Source organism: Apostichopus japonicus, chromosome 13, assembly GCF_037975245.1.
Source record: "Apostichopus japonicus isolate 1M-3 chromosome 13, ASM3797524v1, whole genome shotgun sequence".
Taxonomy (NCBI): domain Eukaryota; kingdom Metazoa; phylum Echinodermata; class Holothuroidea; order Aspidochirotida; family Stichopodidae; genus Apostichopus; species Apostichopus japonicus.
In genome coordinates, this window is record NC_092573.1 from 12364802 (window position 1) to 12382993 (window position 18192).

An 18192-nucleotide genomic window follows, 5' to 3' on the forward strand; every position below is an offset into this window, starting at 1 on the left:
ACGGGCTAAGACCCGAAAATACTGGTAGTGATATATATTAACCCATGAACGAGTAAATTTATACTTCAGTACATAAATACTGGGTGATAATTCCCCCAGGGTGGCATTTTAAACTAATCACAAGTGTATAGAACAAATACAACCACATGAAGTGTATAAATAGCTCTTATCTTGTGTGATTCTACCCTCTTACGATACTTCAAAATAAGTGTTGTTGGTGTTATACCCTTTTTGATTTAAAACAACATACTAAGAAGGGTTATTTTACACCTTGTTACTAAGGTATACATTATTCGTGCAAAGTACATGTTATGTGGGTAAAATTACCCTATTGGTTAAAAAGGGTACTTTTTTGAAAAGTGAGTGTAAAATAAGCACTGTAAATGTGTAAATGTACATAAATCATTGTGTCTTATTACACGCACAGTATGTAAATTTACCCACAAAGATCAGAAATACACAAACCGGCTTTACCTCGGGGTATATGTACACGTTAATCGGGTAATGGCCAAGGCAATGGTTATGTTTACACTTTGTGATGGTATAACTACATTGTGGATGTTTATTATACACTTTTCCAGTGTTTAATAACAATCCATGTGTTAAAATACCTGACAACAGTGTAGAACTACCCGTTTATTTTTTAGAGTGTACATGTTAACGTTACTGTATCCTAGTTAGCGAAATTTTACCAACATACGGTGATTTGCACCGAAGGCCTAATGGATGATTAATCTAACGAATACATGTAGGCCTATAGTCTACCATTGCAAATGTAACACCCCAGGTGTATTAATAGCTGCTTGGTCGATTTCCTGGCCCTGGTTTATCATCATCCAAAACACGTAACATATACCGAGACTGCCCTCGTGCGCATTCAGAATGATGTGATGGTAGCTCTTGGAGTTCAGAAAGCGTGCCCGATGGTTCTGTTAGACCTTTCGGCCGCTTTTGATACGGTTGACCACCTCCAGCTTCTTACTACACTCAGTGACCTTGGTGTTAAAAGTAGCGCCTTAAAGTGGATGACATCATACCTCAGTGATCGCCAACAGATTGTGTGCCTGGGAAAGGATTCTTCTGACCCTCAGACGTTAGAATGTGGCGTGCCCCAGGGTTCGGTCCTGGGGCCTGTGCTCTTCACGGTATACACGTCTTCACTGGGTCAGCTACTTTGCTCACAGGACATGGACTTTTAGATGTTTCTATGGAGAAACTAATCTAAAGTATAAAAAGATCGACATACCTTTAAATACTATGTCCTTTCACCGTTCATATCCTGGATTGTTGCTAACGCTGGAATCCTCAGGATAAGTCAGCTGGTGTTGAAGTTACCAGACTCTGTATATGATCGAAGGCTAGATGCTAAATGATGGCGCTATGACGCTAAATAATATACGGTTCCCGCGATCCAGTGGCTTCTAGTAAATAGATGGTATATGCTGTATCGCGTGAACGCTTTCGCGACCGAATAGCTTCCAAGTACTAAAATGGTATATGGAATAACGCGTAAACACTCTACGAATCGGTGGCGAATATTTTCGCCAGCCCCTTTTAGAAGTGTTGATGCTCACGCTACATCTAGGTTATAATAAAATATAAGTCCTCGCTCGGCGCGATGGCTATAGATATAAGTAAAAGTGGGTAAGGCGGACCTACGTATAAGTGCTATAGGTAGAATCAACGGTAGGCTATATATAATTAGTAACGCTAAAATGTTCCTCGAAGATAAGTTGAATTTAAGGTTGGATAAAGTGTCCTCGGGTAAAATCCACAGATAAAAATAAACGTTCTGTGAAAAGATCCTTAAATATACTAAGATCCGAGAATCAATCGCTGTAGAAGTCGTTCGCCACAATATATATACGGGTGGCCAGGTCAATCGCTCGCGTCGCTCGTCGGTTGTGTCCACGCTTCCCAAAAACTTTCTAACCCCTGAAAATCAGGGACTTCCGGAAACCCGTCACGGAATGTTCAATTCTAAAGGAGGGTGGACGAAACCAAATCACTACAGACTATCACTTATATGCAGACGACTCGAGTCTCTATCTTATGTTCCATCCCAATGACATTACTATCACTGTGCACCGTCTAGAGAAGTGCATAATCTCAGTTCGGCAATGGATGTCACACAAATGCCTGAAAATGAATGACTCAAAGACTGAGGTGCTTCTAATATCATCAAAGCATCTGGCCAGAAAGATAGAGTGTCCAAGCCTCATTATTGGTGACCATCAGGTGGAGCCTAGTGATGTGGCAAAGAGCATCGGTGTCATAATGGACAAGCATGCCTCTATGGAAGACCATATAACATCTGTGTGTCGGTCTGCTCAGTACCATGTCTACAACATCGGAAGAATACGAAAATACCTCACCAGAGAAGCCACAGAGCAGTTAATCCATGCTTTCATAACATCTAAACTGGATTACTGCAATGCACTTTTATGTGGACTACCAGTTAAACAAATAAAACAACTGCAAAGGCTCCAAAACATAGCAGCAAGGATCGTTACACTAACAAAAACATCTAGTCATATTACCCCAATATTGCATGAACTTCATTGGCTGCCAGTATCACAGCGGATTAGATTCAAAGTCCTTCTTCTTGTGTTCAAGTGCCAGAACAACATGGCACCTCCATACCTGCAAGATCTGATCCGTCTTTATCAGCCAACAAGAGCCCTACGTTCTTCTGGTCATAGTCGTCTGGAGGTTCCGATCACCAAGACAAACAGCTATGGGAACAGAGCTTTTTACGTGGCTGGGCCACGCCTCTGGAACGAGCTGCCAGCTGAACTTAGAACTGTTTCTAGTCTAACGACCTTTAAATCAAAGCTGAAAACCTTCCTTTTTAGACAGCATTTTTGCAATATATAAACTGTGTATTTTAAATTTCTTTCATGTGCAATACTCAAACGTGCATGCTTTTTATTTTTCATACTCATTTATATTGTATTTAATTCTGCATTTTTACTACATATTTTGTGTCATATTTTTATATTTCTTTATTTGCTGTTACGTAGCGTTTTAGAGCACTTTTGTGGATTTTACGCTTTACAAAATAAATTATTATTATTATTATATATACTATACCCGGCCATAGTATATAATAATGCTATACCACAATAATAACGAATAGGTGCTATATGTTGCAAGAGCTGAAGTAGTACAGATAACCACGGAGTTGCGGATAAATACGGTTAACATTTGTTGCTTTCAACTTTTTTGCAGGATGTTGTTAACTTAAATGCGTTCAAATGTTACCTGTCTTGTTTAATTCGAGAAAAACGAACCAAAGTAGAGAATTTTACGTATTGCTTCGAACAGGGACGTAGCTAAGGCCTGATGATTAGGGGGTGTAGTGGTTGAAATTCCAACTGGATGGGTTTTGAAGCCAGAAAATTCTGACTGCTGCCTTGTACACCCCCCCCCCCCCCCCCGCGCTACTCGTCAACGAAACGGTCAGTCAGACACCCCATCTTTCGTGACTGCACTTTTGTTCCGAACTTTTTCTCGATACATTTGTACCCACTGGCCCTCACTTCACAAACTTATTAATCACTTGGTTAATCAAGTAAGCAACTGAGTATAAGTTATTTGCTTGAAGGCTACACAGACTTCTAACTACAAAAGCTATGTTAGTGTAGCAAAGGGGAAACCTTTTTTATTTCAGCAAATTATATTCGACGACATAGTGAATTACCAAAAAATAACAATCTGCCTATCATCTTCGTCAAGGACCAATAGAGGTCTTAGAAATAACATACAGTTTTCAGTGGTTGCGGTTCTCACGTAGGCCTTCATATAAATTCGATATGGACAAATTCGGTGGCGATATACGCCAACCTGTATTAACTAATAACCTGATAGTTAACTCTGCTCTAAGATGAATAGACAAATAGACAAAGTTCGCAGATAAAACAACTACAGCCGTGACTAAAACTAGTAGTGTTTTCTTGGCAGCCATATGCATTTAAAATAGCTGTAAAGGGCGCCAATATTCAATTTAAGTCAGTCTGACTCTGCCAATGAGAAACCATAGCCGGGAAATATCCCTAGGGCGGGGAGGAAATATCCCTAGGGCGGGGAGGAACATACTTAGTATCGCCCACAACACCAAATTATTTACCCAATAATTTTTAAAGAAAGTGCAACCTTCGATAGTGGTAAAGTCGAGAGGTTTCCCAACATCACGGATTTCTCGGCCACTGTACAATTGGGATAATCAGTTGTAACTAGTTAAACCTAGCCTAGGGCCCAATGGAAGTTGGAAAAGCCGACACTTTGAAGAATATAATTTGTACAACAAAAAATGAAGGAAATCATCAAGAAGTTTAATTTTAGGCCAATCCCCGAACATTTTTTTCAAACCTTAGTTATTTGATGTAAACCTCATACCTTTTTTATTTTTTTTTATGGTCATTACTTCTGAGGAAGATTATTGTCTACTCCTATGCTATACATTATTATGTGGGCCCGATTCCGCGAACAAAAATAACAACTGAACTATTTCTATAAAATATATTCTAGTCTAAATTTGGCCAAAGTAGTCTTACACCTATCTTCTACAACTTTATAAGATGTAATTGTCTGAAATATAAAATATGAACCAATTTTGGCAAAGATTAAAGAGTTCGGTGAGACGTACCAAGTAACGTCCTGCAACGGTTGCAAATACTATACTGACTAGCATTTAGTGTTTTAATTGTTTAGCATAGAGACAATACACATACCAGCGACGTAGCCAGGAATTTGCAAGGGGGAGAGGAGCACACATTTTGCGATTGATATGGGGAGGGGTCTAAGGTGAGGGGGCGTCCCCCTCCCCTTTGAGACATTTTTGAACAATTGAAGGTCCTTATATGCGATCTGGTGCAATGTTTTGCAAGTTTCATCATTATCATATGATATCATATTATCAGCAGATGTTGTTTCCGGTTTGAATTTCTCTGTTACATGTTCTTTTACATACTATATCAGAAAGACAAACATAGTGCTCTTTTACAATTTTTCCAGTAGAATGATTATCGTTTATTGTCCAATGTCTGGACTTTAATACATTTGACGAACTGAACTGATGGACAATATAAACTTTCATATTTAGCAGTGTAATAATTATTAATAGGAAGCGTTTATTACGTACGATTACTAGCTTAGCTTCATAACATTCTGTTCGTGCAACAATTTATAAGGACGAATCATAGAAAGAAGAGCGCACGTTGTCGACGTCGTTGTGCATACGGTTCGTGACTCTCCATCGAGTGCGGTTAGGTAGGCGATATGTATTTTATTACGCAGTGGCCAACTGTAGGCTGGTAATAGGCTAAATTTAGCTAATTGCATCTGCCAAACTAGGTAGCTGATTCAGTAGACCTGAATGTTCCTACGATGATAATCGAGTTAACGGAGCTGACGAGTATTCAAGATCAAAAGAGCACTGACGAAATACCATGCAAAAAACAAGCGAAGCTAGCGAACAGGGTCAACCTACCCAATAGCAAAATTAGTACATAAATAAACCGAATTGAAGCTGGCGAACGTTGTACGGTAGTTCAATGAGGCATTTTTTTTAAAGTATTCAAAATCATACGAAGTTTTGTATGGTGGAGTATAAGGATCGCGAGACACAATTTCTCAAAGTGGCAAGGAAAACGTGGTAAATATAACTGATTAAAGGCCCATTTTGACCGAAGTTAATTTTTAGGTCATTCACAAGCACAGAAATATATGAATAGGTCTAGGTAAATTAGAGTGCGACAGTCGGAAATTCCGACTGTCGCACTCCAATTTCCCAACTATCGTCAGTTTTACCAATATTGGGAGCGAGACACCCCCACACCCCCCTCTAGAGACGTCCCTGGCTTCGAAGAAGAATGCTACTCAATGAGATCTATTTTATTTACGTGTGCAGAATTCAATGTTCGCCGCCACAAATTTTTGCCAAACTGAGTCTGGAGTTTTTCCTGCGTAGCCAACCTGTGAATTTGAGATTGCTATGAAAAGAATATGATCAGCTAGCATTCACCAGCCAGCCATGTGGATGATGGAGCGGGAGGTTATTTTTATTTCCCCAAACAGGTTCACAAATGTGTGTAAATAGTCGCTCATGATTGGTCGGAAAAGTTACGTCATCCCCATAGAAACCTTCACTTCGAGGTTACCAAAATGTCTGCATCCATTCGTTGCAACGTAGTTATACCCATTCAAACTTACCCGAAGCTTTTCATGTCTTTGGAATTGGTTTAGACATATTTAGAACGATAGTTTTGTTATGATTGTATGATCTACTATCGATGTTTCATCGAGGTTTTCTGTGAAGTACTTAATCGATAACATCGCACAGTGAAAGATTCGTACACTGGGTGCATCAAACATGTTCCGTAAACCTGTATGTATTATAACTGTGAACACTGTGAAAAACGTGAAATGCGACAAAACAAATTGATATGACCAATTCTTTCAATTTGTTCATCACCAAGTGGCGGGACGGAGAACTATCTCATATGGGCCTTTATACTGTAGAGTGTCTGCACGCTATAACGAAGTCTAAACTACGTGAAATAGTATATAGGCTAAGCAGAGTCGATATGGTGAAAATGATAGAGTTGTAATCACTTACGTCTGATGACCGACAGATCCTGTGAAAAATTCAGCAAAATTGTTGCAGCTCGACAAGTAAATAATTGTGCCAGCACGATAAGATTACAATAATGAGGTAAAACATCGAAATAATGAAGAAAACATGACATTTCATATGGTTTAAGTTGTACTTGTATCCATCCATCCATCCATCCATCCATCCATCCATCCATCCATCCATCCATCCATCCATCCATCCATCCATCCATCCATCCATCCATCCATCCATCCATCCATCCATCCATCCATCCATCCATCCATCCATCCATCCATCCATCCATCCATCCATCCATCCATCCATCCATCCATCCATCCATCCATCCATCCATCCATCCATCCATCCATCCATCCATCCATCCATCCATCCATCCATCCATCCATCCATCCATCCATCCATCCATCCATCCATCCATCCATCCATCCATCCATCCATCCATCCATCCATCCATCCATCCATCCATCCATCCATCCATCCATCCATCCATCCATCCATCCATCCATCCATCCATCCATCCATCCATCCATCCATCCATCCATCCATCCATCCATCCATCCATCCATCCATCCATCCATCCATCCATCCATCCATCCATCCATCCATCCATCCATCCATCCATCCATCCATCCATCCATCCATCCATCCATCCATCCATCCATCCATCCATCCATCCATCCATCCATCCATCCATCCATCCATCCATCCATCCATCCATCCATCCATCTATCTATCTATCTATCTATCTATCTATATATATATATATATATATAGTTATCGATATGTACGTGCATGGTGTAGGTTTTTTCATGGAATAAAACAGTTTCTACTTACCTTATATATATCTCAGACGTTACTAATTAAGAGAATTCAACTCACTGCTAATTAACAATTTTGGCGTTGTCTTAGCGAAGAACCGTTGATAAGTGTTACTTATACGAAAACAGCAGCACAGTAGGTCTACTTTGGTATAGTAGAAACAAACCGACGCATAGTAACCGACAATGCGCAAGCGACCACAACCCTTCGTGACCTCTACCGCTTTTCGGTTTACTCAGTACGACCATGACTTTCTGAACTTGGCCGGCTACAGACCAGTCCAGATACGGATAGGGATTGATTGCATGGAAGTGTCTCAGCCAGGGAGTTGTTATCACAACTCTCCCTGGTCTCAGAGACTTCGAACGATAGGTTTCCCGAACAATTTCCAGGCAATCAATCTCAATTATTTTCGAGAAGTTAGCGATATATGCTCAGGTGAAAAGTGTTTTCTCTTCTATGACACAGTTATGTACAAGCTTCCGTACTTTCCTGGAGACTAAGGGTACACGTTTTTTTTATTTATTTTTTTTTGCTTATTGGTTTTATGCGTTGGTTATATATTCGATTTTAACACCCCTGATAAAAGGACAGGTTTGGTTATACGATAAGATAAGCATACATAGCAAACAAGAACACAACAAACAACAGAAGAACAACAACAGCACCCTCACATCCGCCCTCAACCCACAACCAATTTTCAAAGGTCAATATTTTCCAAAATAGAGAAGTCTTTCGAGCTGCGACGGATGGTAGCACCAACCGTGTCGAATATCGACTCAAACAAAATGATATGGTTGCAAAATAATAGAAAATGAAATAAAATAAAGCAAACAATTTTAAATGGTACACTGCCGTCAAAACTTTCAAGCTCGACCTTTGCTGACTACAAGTATTCAGCAAATGTGCACTAATGCTGACCAGTTTACGAGGCCTTTGTATATGATTCTATTGACGTTCCAAAAAAGACAAAGAAAAAGAAAGCCTCTTCTTTAGGGTCCTTTTAGGTACTTTTCACGGGGATGGTTAAAAAAAAACGGGAATGGTTAAAAAGGTTTTCATTGGTCTCACACTAGGAATTGGTTTCTTAAAAATATGACTAACATGTTACAATTCTTATGCGACAAGTTATCAATATATTTTGCCCTCGAGGACACCGCTAGATACTTCACGACTAAGACTCATTTAAAAATCAAGATTTTACCAATTACCTACCCCGACGTTAAAGAAGAAAAGAAAAGTGACCATTGGGGGTAAGGGTGGAATGTTCGTTGATTTTAATTAATGAGTTCTTGGGTGATACAAAAGCTTGTTATACAGAAACGTGTGATACAGAAACTTGTTATTGCCTAATTTCGTCTCCTTTTTTGGTACGATTTTGGAGGATTTAAAGTAAACAATTGTTTCAAGTAACATAATCTATGCATTAACGGTTGAGTCATTAGCGTAAACACAGAGGGGTGGGGGGGGGAGGGGAGGTGTGGGCCTATGCCCCCCATTTGAAATATTTCTTCCCCCCTAATAAAATCATAAGAAAATAGACACTGCCTGCCCCTCTTGCTACGCTGAATTGACCTTATGTAGTGTTGCGCCTAGACTATGGGTACACTCTAAAAACTGTTGGGCAAAAGTGGTTGAGCAAACAAAGCATTGCCCAATATGAGTAAATATTAACCAACAACTGAGTAAAAGAAATTACACAACTGATATGGGTAAACTTTGTTGTGCAAAAATGAAGATGTAGTTTATTGTTACTTTCTGTTGGGCAAACAAGCTTGATTTGCCCAATGTTGTGCAAAAACCAGCATTTTCGCGCCATTACTATACTGGTACTCTGCGCGATGTGCCTTCATCAGGAGTAGATCGTATATAGTGAAAGTGTAATAACTTACACAATGGCTGACGAATTTGTTAGCGCTATACTCAAAGAGGTGGGAAATGCCATAGTTATGTGCTACATTTGAAGGTGAGCGTAAAGAAAAACAATCCTCAGCTTGGTGTGTGCATCGAACACTGCGATCTCTACTTATAGTGGTATCGAATGATCGTTCGTTCTCTCGGTGGTACATGTAGGCTATACCAGGCATACGTAAAGGCTTCTAATACTAATTGTATTTCCAGCATAGTTGTATTACGTTAGGCTAGCTTGTAGTGAAGCGATTGACAGGCGCTACAGGCGCGCCCGCAAGTATGTACTAGGGCTCAATTACTCACATTGTATTAACGTTGCGAACGCCTGTGTAATGCAGATCCTCGTCAACTTAAGGTAAGCTATGCGTATACAACAGGTCTCTCTAGCCTATATCTTGGCTAGACAAGGTTTCATTGTAGCACATTTGCGTTGTAAATCATAAATTGTACTCCGTTTTTTCTTTAAGGTTTTATGCGGCAAATGACCACATTAACCCTTATTAGCATAACGTTAGACCTAGCATGTCATAACTTAGGCCTAATGTTAGACTTACACGTACAGTACGTTGTTCATGCAAGTAGTAGTACGTACATACAGTAGTATAATAATGGACCCTTCGAAGTCCGAACACTTTAGCACTAAAATGCTCCAGAATTGTATTTGTACACACTTCTTTTAAAATGATACTATCGATGGCAGAAGAAACATTCTCGTTAGAAAAAAAGTCGCTTCATAGGTTTCGTCAAATTGATCCTATTGTATAAATATGTGCCATGGTGAAATTATGCATTCGTTAGAGGTGTCCGAACTTCGAGGGTTTTTCGAACTTCTGGCATTTAATGAGTTCTAGGCTATAATAATATTAGTTTAGCATAGAACATCAGTGCTCGTAATGTTATAGGCCTATAATGCTGTTTGCATATTTTTCTCTTTCCTACAGGTAGAACAGGACTTCGAATTATTACAAATACCAATTAACTGCCAACAAATTATACAACAGAGTAGGATATTTGACGATGGACATCTTGTGCTATACAGGCGATCATCCTGAACTGGCCACCTTTTTGCATTTAGAGAAGACATTGGATGCACTGACTGATGGTAAGCCTAATTTAATGTAGTCGTGGCCTGTGAATTCATTGCTAGCTTCACTTAGAGCTTATGCCATGACAATATAGTTTCTCTTTCCAGTATATCTGTAAATATGGGTCAATATTTGGATTTACCTTCAAAATATGTTTTTGGTGGATTGTTACTTTTTAAAAATCTATCAAAATCAACTGATCTGAATGGACCAAATCAGGTTAATGTCAATGGTGGCTTCAGAACCTTTCTGCAAACTTTCTCCAATCATTGCACTCAATATGATTAATTGGCTACTTTTTTTTTTTGTAGTCGCTTTCGGTTTTGTGTGTAGTTGAAGTGAGACCCAGCCCTGTTATAATATTAACTTAATGACATTCACTTGGACATGTATCAGTGTTGTTTGTAGGTTTCACATAGGGTTTGAATAATTCTTTCAAAAAATCTTTGGACAATTGTATTCAGATTTCAGTACAACTGTGTCAATGAATGGTTAGCACAATGGGCTTTTTGATTTTTTTCCTTCAAAATCTTATAAAATTTGGCTTGAAATTAGTGTGTAGGGTAGGTAATTAAGTCTTCTAATACAAATGTGTAGGTCCCCTATGAGTACACATGCCACATTAACTTTCATGTTGCTGTTATTAATGTGTATGAGCAACAAGTTGTGGAGCAAATTTAGGGCGGTGTATCCCTTGAATTTTATCCTCAGTCCTTGAAGTTTTATATGGTCAGACTATAGTGTGCCTTATTAATGTTTTTGTCGTTTATACCTGCAAGCATTCTCATTTCTTGCCTTAATCTATTTACAGATGAAAAGAAGAACTTAGCTTTCTTTCTGTTGCCATTGCTTTTTCGAGGACGGGCAAAGAAGAGCGGGTCTACTACGGTGACTAGTTGCCTTCAAGCATTCATAGACAATCAGCCAGTAAGCAAAATCATTAATTATATTTTAAGTAAAATTCTTTTGGTGGTACACCTTTTGGTTCATACCAGCTCAGCTGATAGCTTGTTTAACCTTATAAACTTGGTGTGTTGTTGTTTATAGTGAGCAGAAGAATGCTACTGATTCTGCTAGTGGTCAAAGGTCATTTGAGGTTAACAAGGGCCAAACACTTAAAACCTTGTAAATATGCTAACTTAAAAGGTGAAAGTTAGATGAATCTCATATGTGATGCATATAGGTTTGCCAAAATGAGTACATGAATCCCATTGATTATAGTAGAGGTAAGAGGTCATTAGAAGCCACCAGGGCAATTTTTTTAATTAAACTAGTAATGAAATGGGGGAAGGTTAAATAAATTTTATCGTCGGTATGTAAACCTTGGTCATAATAATGAAGTGACCGGTACTTGATAGTGCAAGGGAAAGGTCATTTGACATTAATGGGGTGGGCGTTATTATACTTTGAAAACCTTGTCAAGATAAATACGTTGACTTTCTTGACCTGTTTTTTCTTTTAATTACACTGGTCCACAGTATCATAGCATTGTGCAGAAGTCTTAAAACTCTGTCTATCCACCTGTTTTAGTTACATTTTATTTGCAACTCGAGGACTTTATTTTCTTTAATTTGCAGTCGGTGACAAGTGTTAGAGGACTACTGCAAGAAATTATCGAAGGATGAGCGACCACAGCCATTCATTCTGTGCTTAGGAGAGAGTAAAGGTTCCCCTCAGCATTTGTTAGTGATAATTGAGAGACATCCAATAATGCAGTCCTCACTCCTCAAGGCAGTAGACTATTTGTTTTAAAGTCAGTATGTGTTGGACATTAACTTCCAAACTCAATGTAAGGGGGTTTGGGAGTTTTTCCATGCTGAGGTATATGAACTTGGTTTTATCAAAAGTCGTTCACTGACTGCCTTTGTAGCTTTCGTAGCAAACAGAAGTGTTTAAGGGTCAAAGTGTCTTGGAACAAACTTTTCAAGTGGTTTCTCTGTATTAGCCTGACATATTTACATTTTAAGGTTGCTTTTGTTTCATATATATTTACATATTAAAGGGAAATAGTAAATGTTTGCCTTGGTGAACTGTACCTACATAAAATCTGTATTTTTTTTTGTTGGGAGGGGGTGGGGGTGGTAGGGGGTAGATTTGTTATTGATACAGTGAAAGGTTGAGGCAGGGTTGGTTTATCAAACAAACATTCAATTTTGTGTGTTTATCAGATCAGGTGCCAGCAATGTCCCTATTATCACTTATAATTGTGATCTTGAAGCTGCTTTTATTTCTAGTATGTAGAATCAATGGGGGATTTACTTGCATTTGGCTTTTGTTTGAAATTATCAGTGATATTATATTCACTTATTAAGACCAGAGTTGCTTGAAAGAGACCAACATTAAGCTGTACATGATTGTGTGTTGCACCGGTACCTTGTGTAGTTGATGTCAACATACAGGAGGTCTTCTGTGGTCAACACATTTCAAGAACTGAAAATAGTAAACAATGGCAAAATATGGATAGCTAATATTTTCAGCTTTAATAATGTGATATGTGTTTATCCCCATTGTGAGTTTATGAAATTATTGCTTCGGATCGAAGTCACAGATTATTTAACTAGGTAAATGGAGGTCAAGCACTGAATGCTGTGAGAATTCATACTGGAGGAACAATCTGAAGTCGGCAATGACCAGAAAAAATAAAAGTATGAAAACATTTATTACTTGTTTGTTCTTTATCATTCTCTGTTTAAGTTTTAAAACCTATTAAATAAAGCCAGTTGTATGAAAAATGTTACAATCCAATGTTTTAGTTAACCAACCACTATTATTTTTCACTAGCTGTTGGGCAAGAATCATTGGGTAAAGAAAAATCCATGGGTAAATGGTTTTACACAACCATTGGGCAAATCGGTGAACAACATTGTTGGGTAAAGGCATTGGGTAAAAGGTGTTGGGTATTTATTTAACCGTTTGCTGGGCAAAATCATTAACCAACTTAGTTGGGCACTTTTTTGCCCAATATCAACCAGGAGGCATACGGACCCAACGGATGTGTAAATAATTGCCCAGGTTGGGCAATAATTTGCCCAACAATTTTAAGAGTGTAGGGATCAACCACACTATGTAACACTACGGGTAAAGGGATCATACATATATGATGTAACATTATGGGTATAGAAACCAACCACACTTTGTAACTCTTTGGGTAGGGATCAACCACACTATGTTTAGCACTATGGGTAGGGATCAACCACACTATGTAAAAATGGGTAGGGATCAGCCCCATATACGTAAAAGTATATATAGGTAGCGATCACCCAACGAAGCATCTGTTTAATTTATGTGGGCTACAGTCTTCGAACTTCATACATTGCTACTTCCAATCCTGAGTTCCAGGTTTGATCTATTATGGCATGGAACGCCAAACAGTCTCATTACATGCGATGAAAATAACGTTTGGCAGCAGCAGAACAGCGATGGCGATGACGAGGATGAAGATGACGATGATGATACAGATGACGATTGTGTTAAAGATGGCGATGACGATGATGGAAGACACGACGATGAAGGAGATGACGATACATATGACGATGTTGTTAAAGATGGCGATGTCGGTAACATGAATGTAAAAAATTGTATATATATATATGCTTTGAGCGTCTTTTTAGTAAGTTAAGCTACTGTTCATTCATACTTAGTAAAGATTCCTAAATCCTATTGGTCCATTCAGGTCAGCTGACCGTGGTTAATCCTTTGAGTAACGCACGGTAAAATTACTTTAATAAATCTTTGGTTATATGTAACCAAAAATGTTTTGTTTTATGATTTTTCCCCCACACAAATGGTAGTGTATGAATGAACGGGGTTAATCAACGGTCTAGCGTGCGTTACTCACATGATTAATGCACTCCGGGTGTTAATGCTATCGCTGGATGCACTCGGGCTCCGCCCTCGTGCATCGCTTGCATTATCCCCCGATCGTGCATTAATCCTGTGAGTAACGCACGCTAGACCGTTGATTAACCCCTCATTATATTATTATATATACGATATTACGATATGTATATTACGATATTATTTGCTATCGTATTTAATATAGAGGAAGTTAAATATTTTAAACATCTGTTAGCGGTATTCGTTAAGCAGGTCAAATGAAATATAACAAAATAAAAATTCTTACCTGTCATTGTACAGTCCCTGTAACAGTAAAAAAGTAGAGTATATGGAACATGGCGTATTATAGTAAGATATTACCATTCAAAATGATTAAACAGTCAAAATGCAGAAAGCTGTTTGTCTTTCATTACGGTACAAAATTTGATGAAAATGCACGCATGCGGGTATCTCTAACTCATAATAAAATGTTTTAATCTTTTCTAAATATTCGAAAAAGTTATAATATTTGATGAGTATATACTGACTTATGATAGTGTTTAAATAAAATGCAAGAAGGTATCAATAAATAGTATTCACTATTGTTTGCTTAGCGACAGTTGCTGGTGGTGTTGCTATGCACCAGCAACTGTTACGATATGAAATTTTTATTTTAGATTCAAATTATTAAACCACGTGACGATTTGACAAGTACGCATAATATTAATTACACAACAACTATAATACAACTTTACACGGAGTCTTTTCTTTACCAATATAGTGTGACTGTATATATGTTTACAACCCCCACCCCAGCCATGTATATTTGAAAAGTCAACCTTCCGGGGGGGGGGGGTGGGGGATAAATACGGGTGGACGGGACTGTATGGACTTCAATATCGAATTGTGTCTTTTCTGTGCATGATCGAAACTCCGATTCATCACACCTATCGGAGCAGATGATGGGGAAGGGTTTGGTTGTTGTATTTCCTTCTCCGTCTGTGCGTTTTTTGAAGAAAAAATGATAAGACCGATTTCCTGCATTCTAGAGATAAATTCCCAAATCATTATTATAGTATTTGTGTGCGTGCGTGCATGTGTGTGCAGACGTGACATTTGATAACCTCTCTTAACATACAAATCTATGGTAAAGTGATGTTGTTCCTTTCGAATTTTTTTCGAGAAAAATACAAATCTAGGTGTCACGTGATGTTGTATATACATCAATGGATAAGTTATGGTCATAACATAGGTTCCACCTTCAAATAAAGTATTATTATTAACAAGATAAGATCTGCTATTTCTCTCAGTTTAGGGGATTTTAAACTCCACCGTAACCGTTAAGAATACAGAGATAATCTTTTGAAAGGCTATAACTTTATGCTTCTATTCATTTCGATGTAAAATTGACCAAATATTCCAATCTCTTTTTTTATTTAATCAGGTCACAAAGGCAAAATGGCCATTACAACATAAATTCGGTGGGGTTTTAACTAATATAATTATCTTCCGGTGAGTCGTTTGCGTCCAGCACCTATCAGGTGTTATAAGCAGTTACGTACACAGGAGCTGGGAGAATGGTGAGGGCGGGTGTTGGGAGACACCATCAAATAAAGTTGCTCCTGCACCCACTCTTCTCTATATACTCCTGGAAGGGTGGTATTACCAGGGTCGGGACATACCACCCCCACCACCCGTGAAGTCAGCTTTTCCCTTCCTCTGGCCGGCACTAGCTCTCTATTTTTGTTTACGCTTCCAATCTGAAAACGTATTTACTTGTCTACTTAACTTCTACTTAATTTCCTATACTAGTCATCTTTTATTATTTATGCTATCATGCAGGACTGTTCATGCTAAGTAGGAGCGAAGGAGATTTTCGGACAGGGTGATTGCGAATTGGTTGGTGTATGGGTGCGTGTGCGTGTGTCTTGGAGGTGGGAGAACATGCTCCACAAAATATTTAGGTGTAGGAACCCTGGGGCAGTGGCTCAGCCAGAATTGTTTAATGAGTGGGTGTGTGTAGGGGGTTGGGGCTCCTTTACTTCATTGACGGTGACTGATTGGATAGTGTCAGTTTGTCAGTTTGGCCCCAACTTTCATAGTCACATCCTGGTTTTCACAATTCAGACTTAAACGAAGGAAATAGGCAACCAGTCAGCGATAAGTCTGCTTAAATTTGTTAGAAAGTACTATAGGCTCACATTAACATGTTTGCACAACCTTCATAAAGAGCATGATATATCCTACTTAATGCAATATTTGCAGTTTATTATTGATTGAAAATCATCTTTACCCTTGTGGAAACATGTTCACAAGGTCCTGAATATGGAAGAAAGCAACTTCATTAAAAAATATGATGTTTTCCATATAGCTATGCTTAATGTCAAGATGTCTCTGGTGCAATGGAATTCATTTTGCACAATAAAACAAGAAGTCTACAGGGGACTCCAGTAAATTCTGTAGAGTACAGTGATTATAAAATAGTGATCTGTGCACATAAATTGAAATACGTGCTATTTAGTTGATCAACTTCAGGTTAAAAGAGGATAGGTAGTTCAGAGATACATTTGACATATCTTTCTGTAAATTGACATTGATAAGAACTTATTGTATGAACTTGAAAAAGGAAAGTATGCATGTTTATAATTGCATTGTGCATAGTGTTGAGATTCTGTTGATCTCCATAGTCTTGAAAACTTAGAGATATTTGTCCAATATTGTAAATATAGGTTTCTTAGCTGTCATGAACTTGAAGAATTCTTATATCTCTGGTCATCTAAAAGTGGTTATGCTTGTGGTCCCAGAAAATAAGTTTATTGTAAGTTTACTGTAATTTGAAATCTCTGGTAAGATATATGTTGATATGTTTTATTGATATTGTTAATGTAGGTGTGCTATTGGTCTTGCAGATGTAGGTGTATTTGTGTGGTCTTGAGAATGTAGGTGAGTTTGTGTGGTCTTGTTAATGTAGGTGTGTCTCTAGTGGTCCCGGAAATGTAGATAAGTTTTTTACTGGTCCCCACTCCTGTGAACCACTCGGGACGAAAATGCCGGTCCCCATATACCAGGTGCGTATGTATGTCTGTGTGTGTGTTTGTCAGTGTACAATACATTGTCTTCTAGAGCCGATAACTCCTGGTGTCTGTGTGAGTGTTTGTCAGTGTATAGTACATTGTCTTCTAGAGCCGATAACTCCTGGTGTCTGTGTGAGTGTTTGTCAGCGTATAGTACATTGTCTTCTAGAGCCGATAACTCCTGGTGTCTGTGTGAGTGTTTGTCAGTGTATAGTACATTGTCTTCTAGAGCCGATAACTCCTGGTGTCTGTGTGAGTGTTTGTCAGTGTATAGTACATTGTCTTCTAGAGCCGATAACTCCTGGTGTCTGTGTGAGTGTTTGTCAGTGTATAGTACATTGTCTTATAGAGCCGATAACTCCTGGTGTCTGTGTGAATGTTTGTCAGTGTATAGTACATTGTCTTCTAGAGCCGATAACTCCTGGTGTCTGTGTGAGTGTTTGTCAGTGTATAGTACATTGTCTTCTAGAGCCGATAACTCCTGGTGTCTGTGTGAGTGTTTGTCAGTGTATAGTACATTGTCTTCTAGAGCCGATAACTCCTGGTGTCTGTGTGAGTGTTTGTCAGTGTATAGTACATTGTCTTATAGAGCTGATAACTCCTGGTGTCTGTGTGAATGTTTGTCAGTGTATAGTACATTGTCTTCTAGAGCAGATAACTCCTGGTGTCTGTGTGAGTGTTTGTCAGTGTATAGTACATTGTCTTCTAGAGCCGATAACTCCTGGTGTCTGTGTGAATGTTTGTCAGTGTATAGTACATTGTCTTCTAGAGCCGATAACTCCTGGTGTCTGTGTGAGTGTTTGTCAGCGTATAGTACATTGTCTTCTAGAGCCGATAACTCCTGGTGTCTGTG

General features: G+C 38.6%; 1 protein-coding gene across 6 annotated transcripts in view; it reads right to left on the bottom strand.

The window, feature by feature from the left end:
• The window catches only part of LOC139978872 (histamine N-methyltransferase-like), a 73658-nt gene that overhangs the window by 20034 nt on the left and 35432 nt on the right, over positions 1 to 18192 (bottom strand). Inside the window, exon 1 of one of the 6 annotated variants that reach the window (XM_071989410.1) lies at positions 7469 to 7570. The exons of 1 other annotated variant lie outside the window; for it this stretch is intronic. Coding sequence is in view for 1 of the 5 variants with exons in the window: in XM_071989408.1 (XP_071845509.1) it covers positions 766 to 836 (71 nt within the window). In the remaining 4 variants the exon portion in view is untranslated. Of the gene's footprint in view, positions 1 to 765; positions 995 to 1037; positions 1218 to 1246; positions 1387 to 6619; positions 6783 to 7468; positions 7571 to 18192 lie in introns of those variants that run through there. 4 more of the 6 variants (XM_071989412.1, XM_071989414.1, XM_071989415.1 and 1 more) reach the window with 4 other exon arrangements.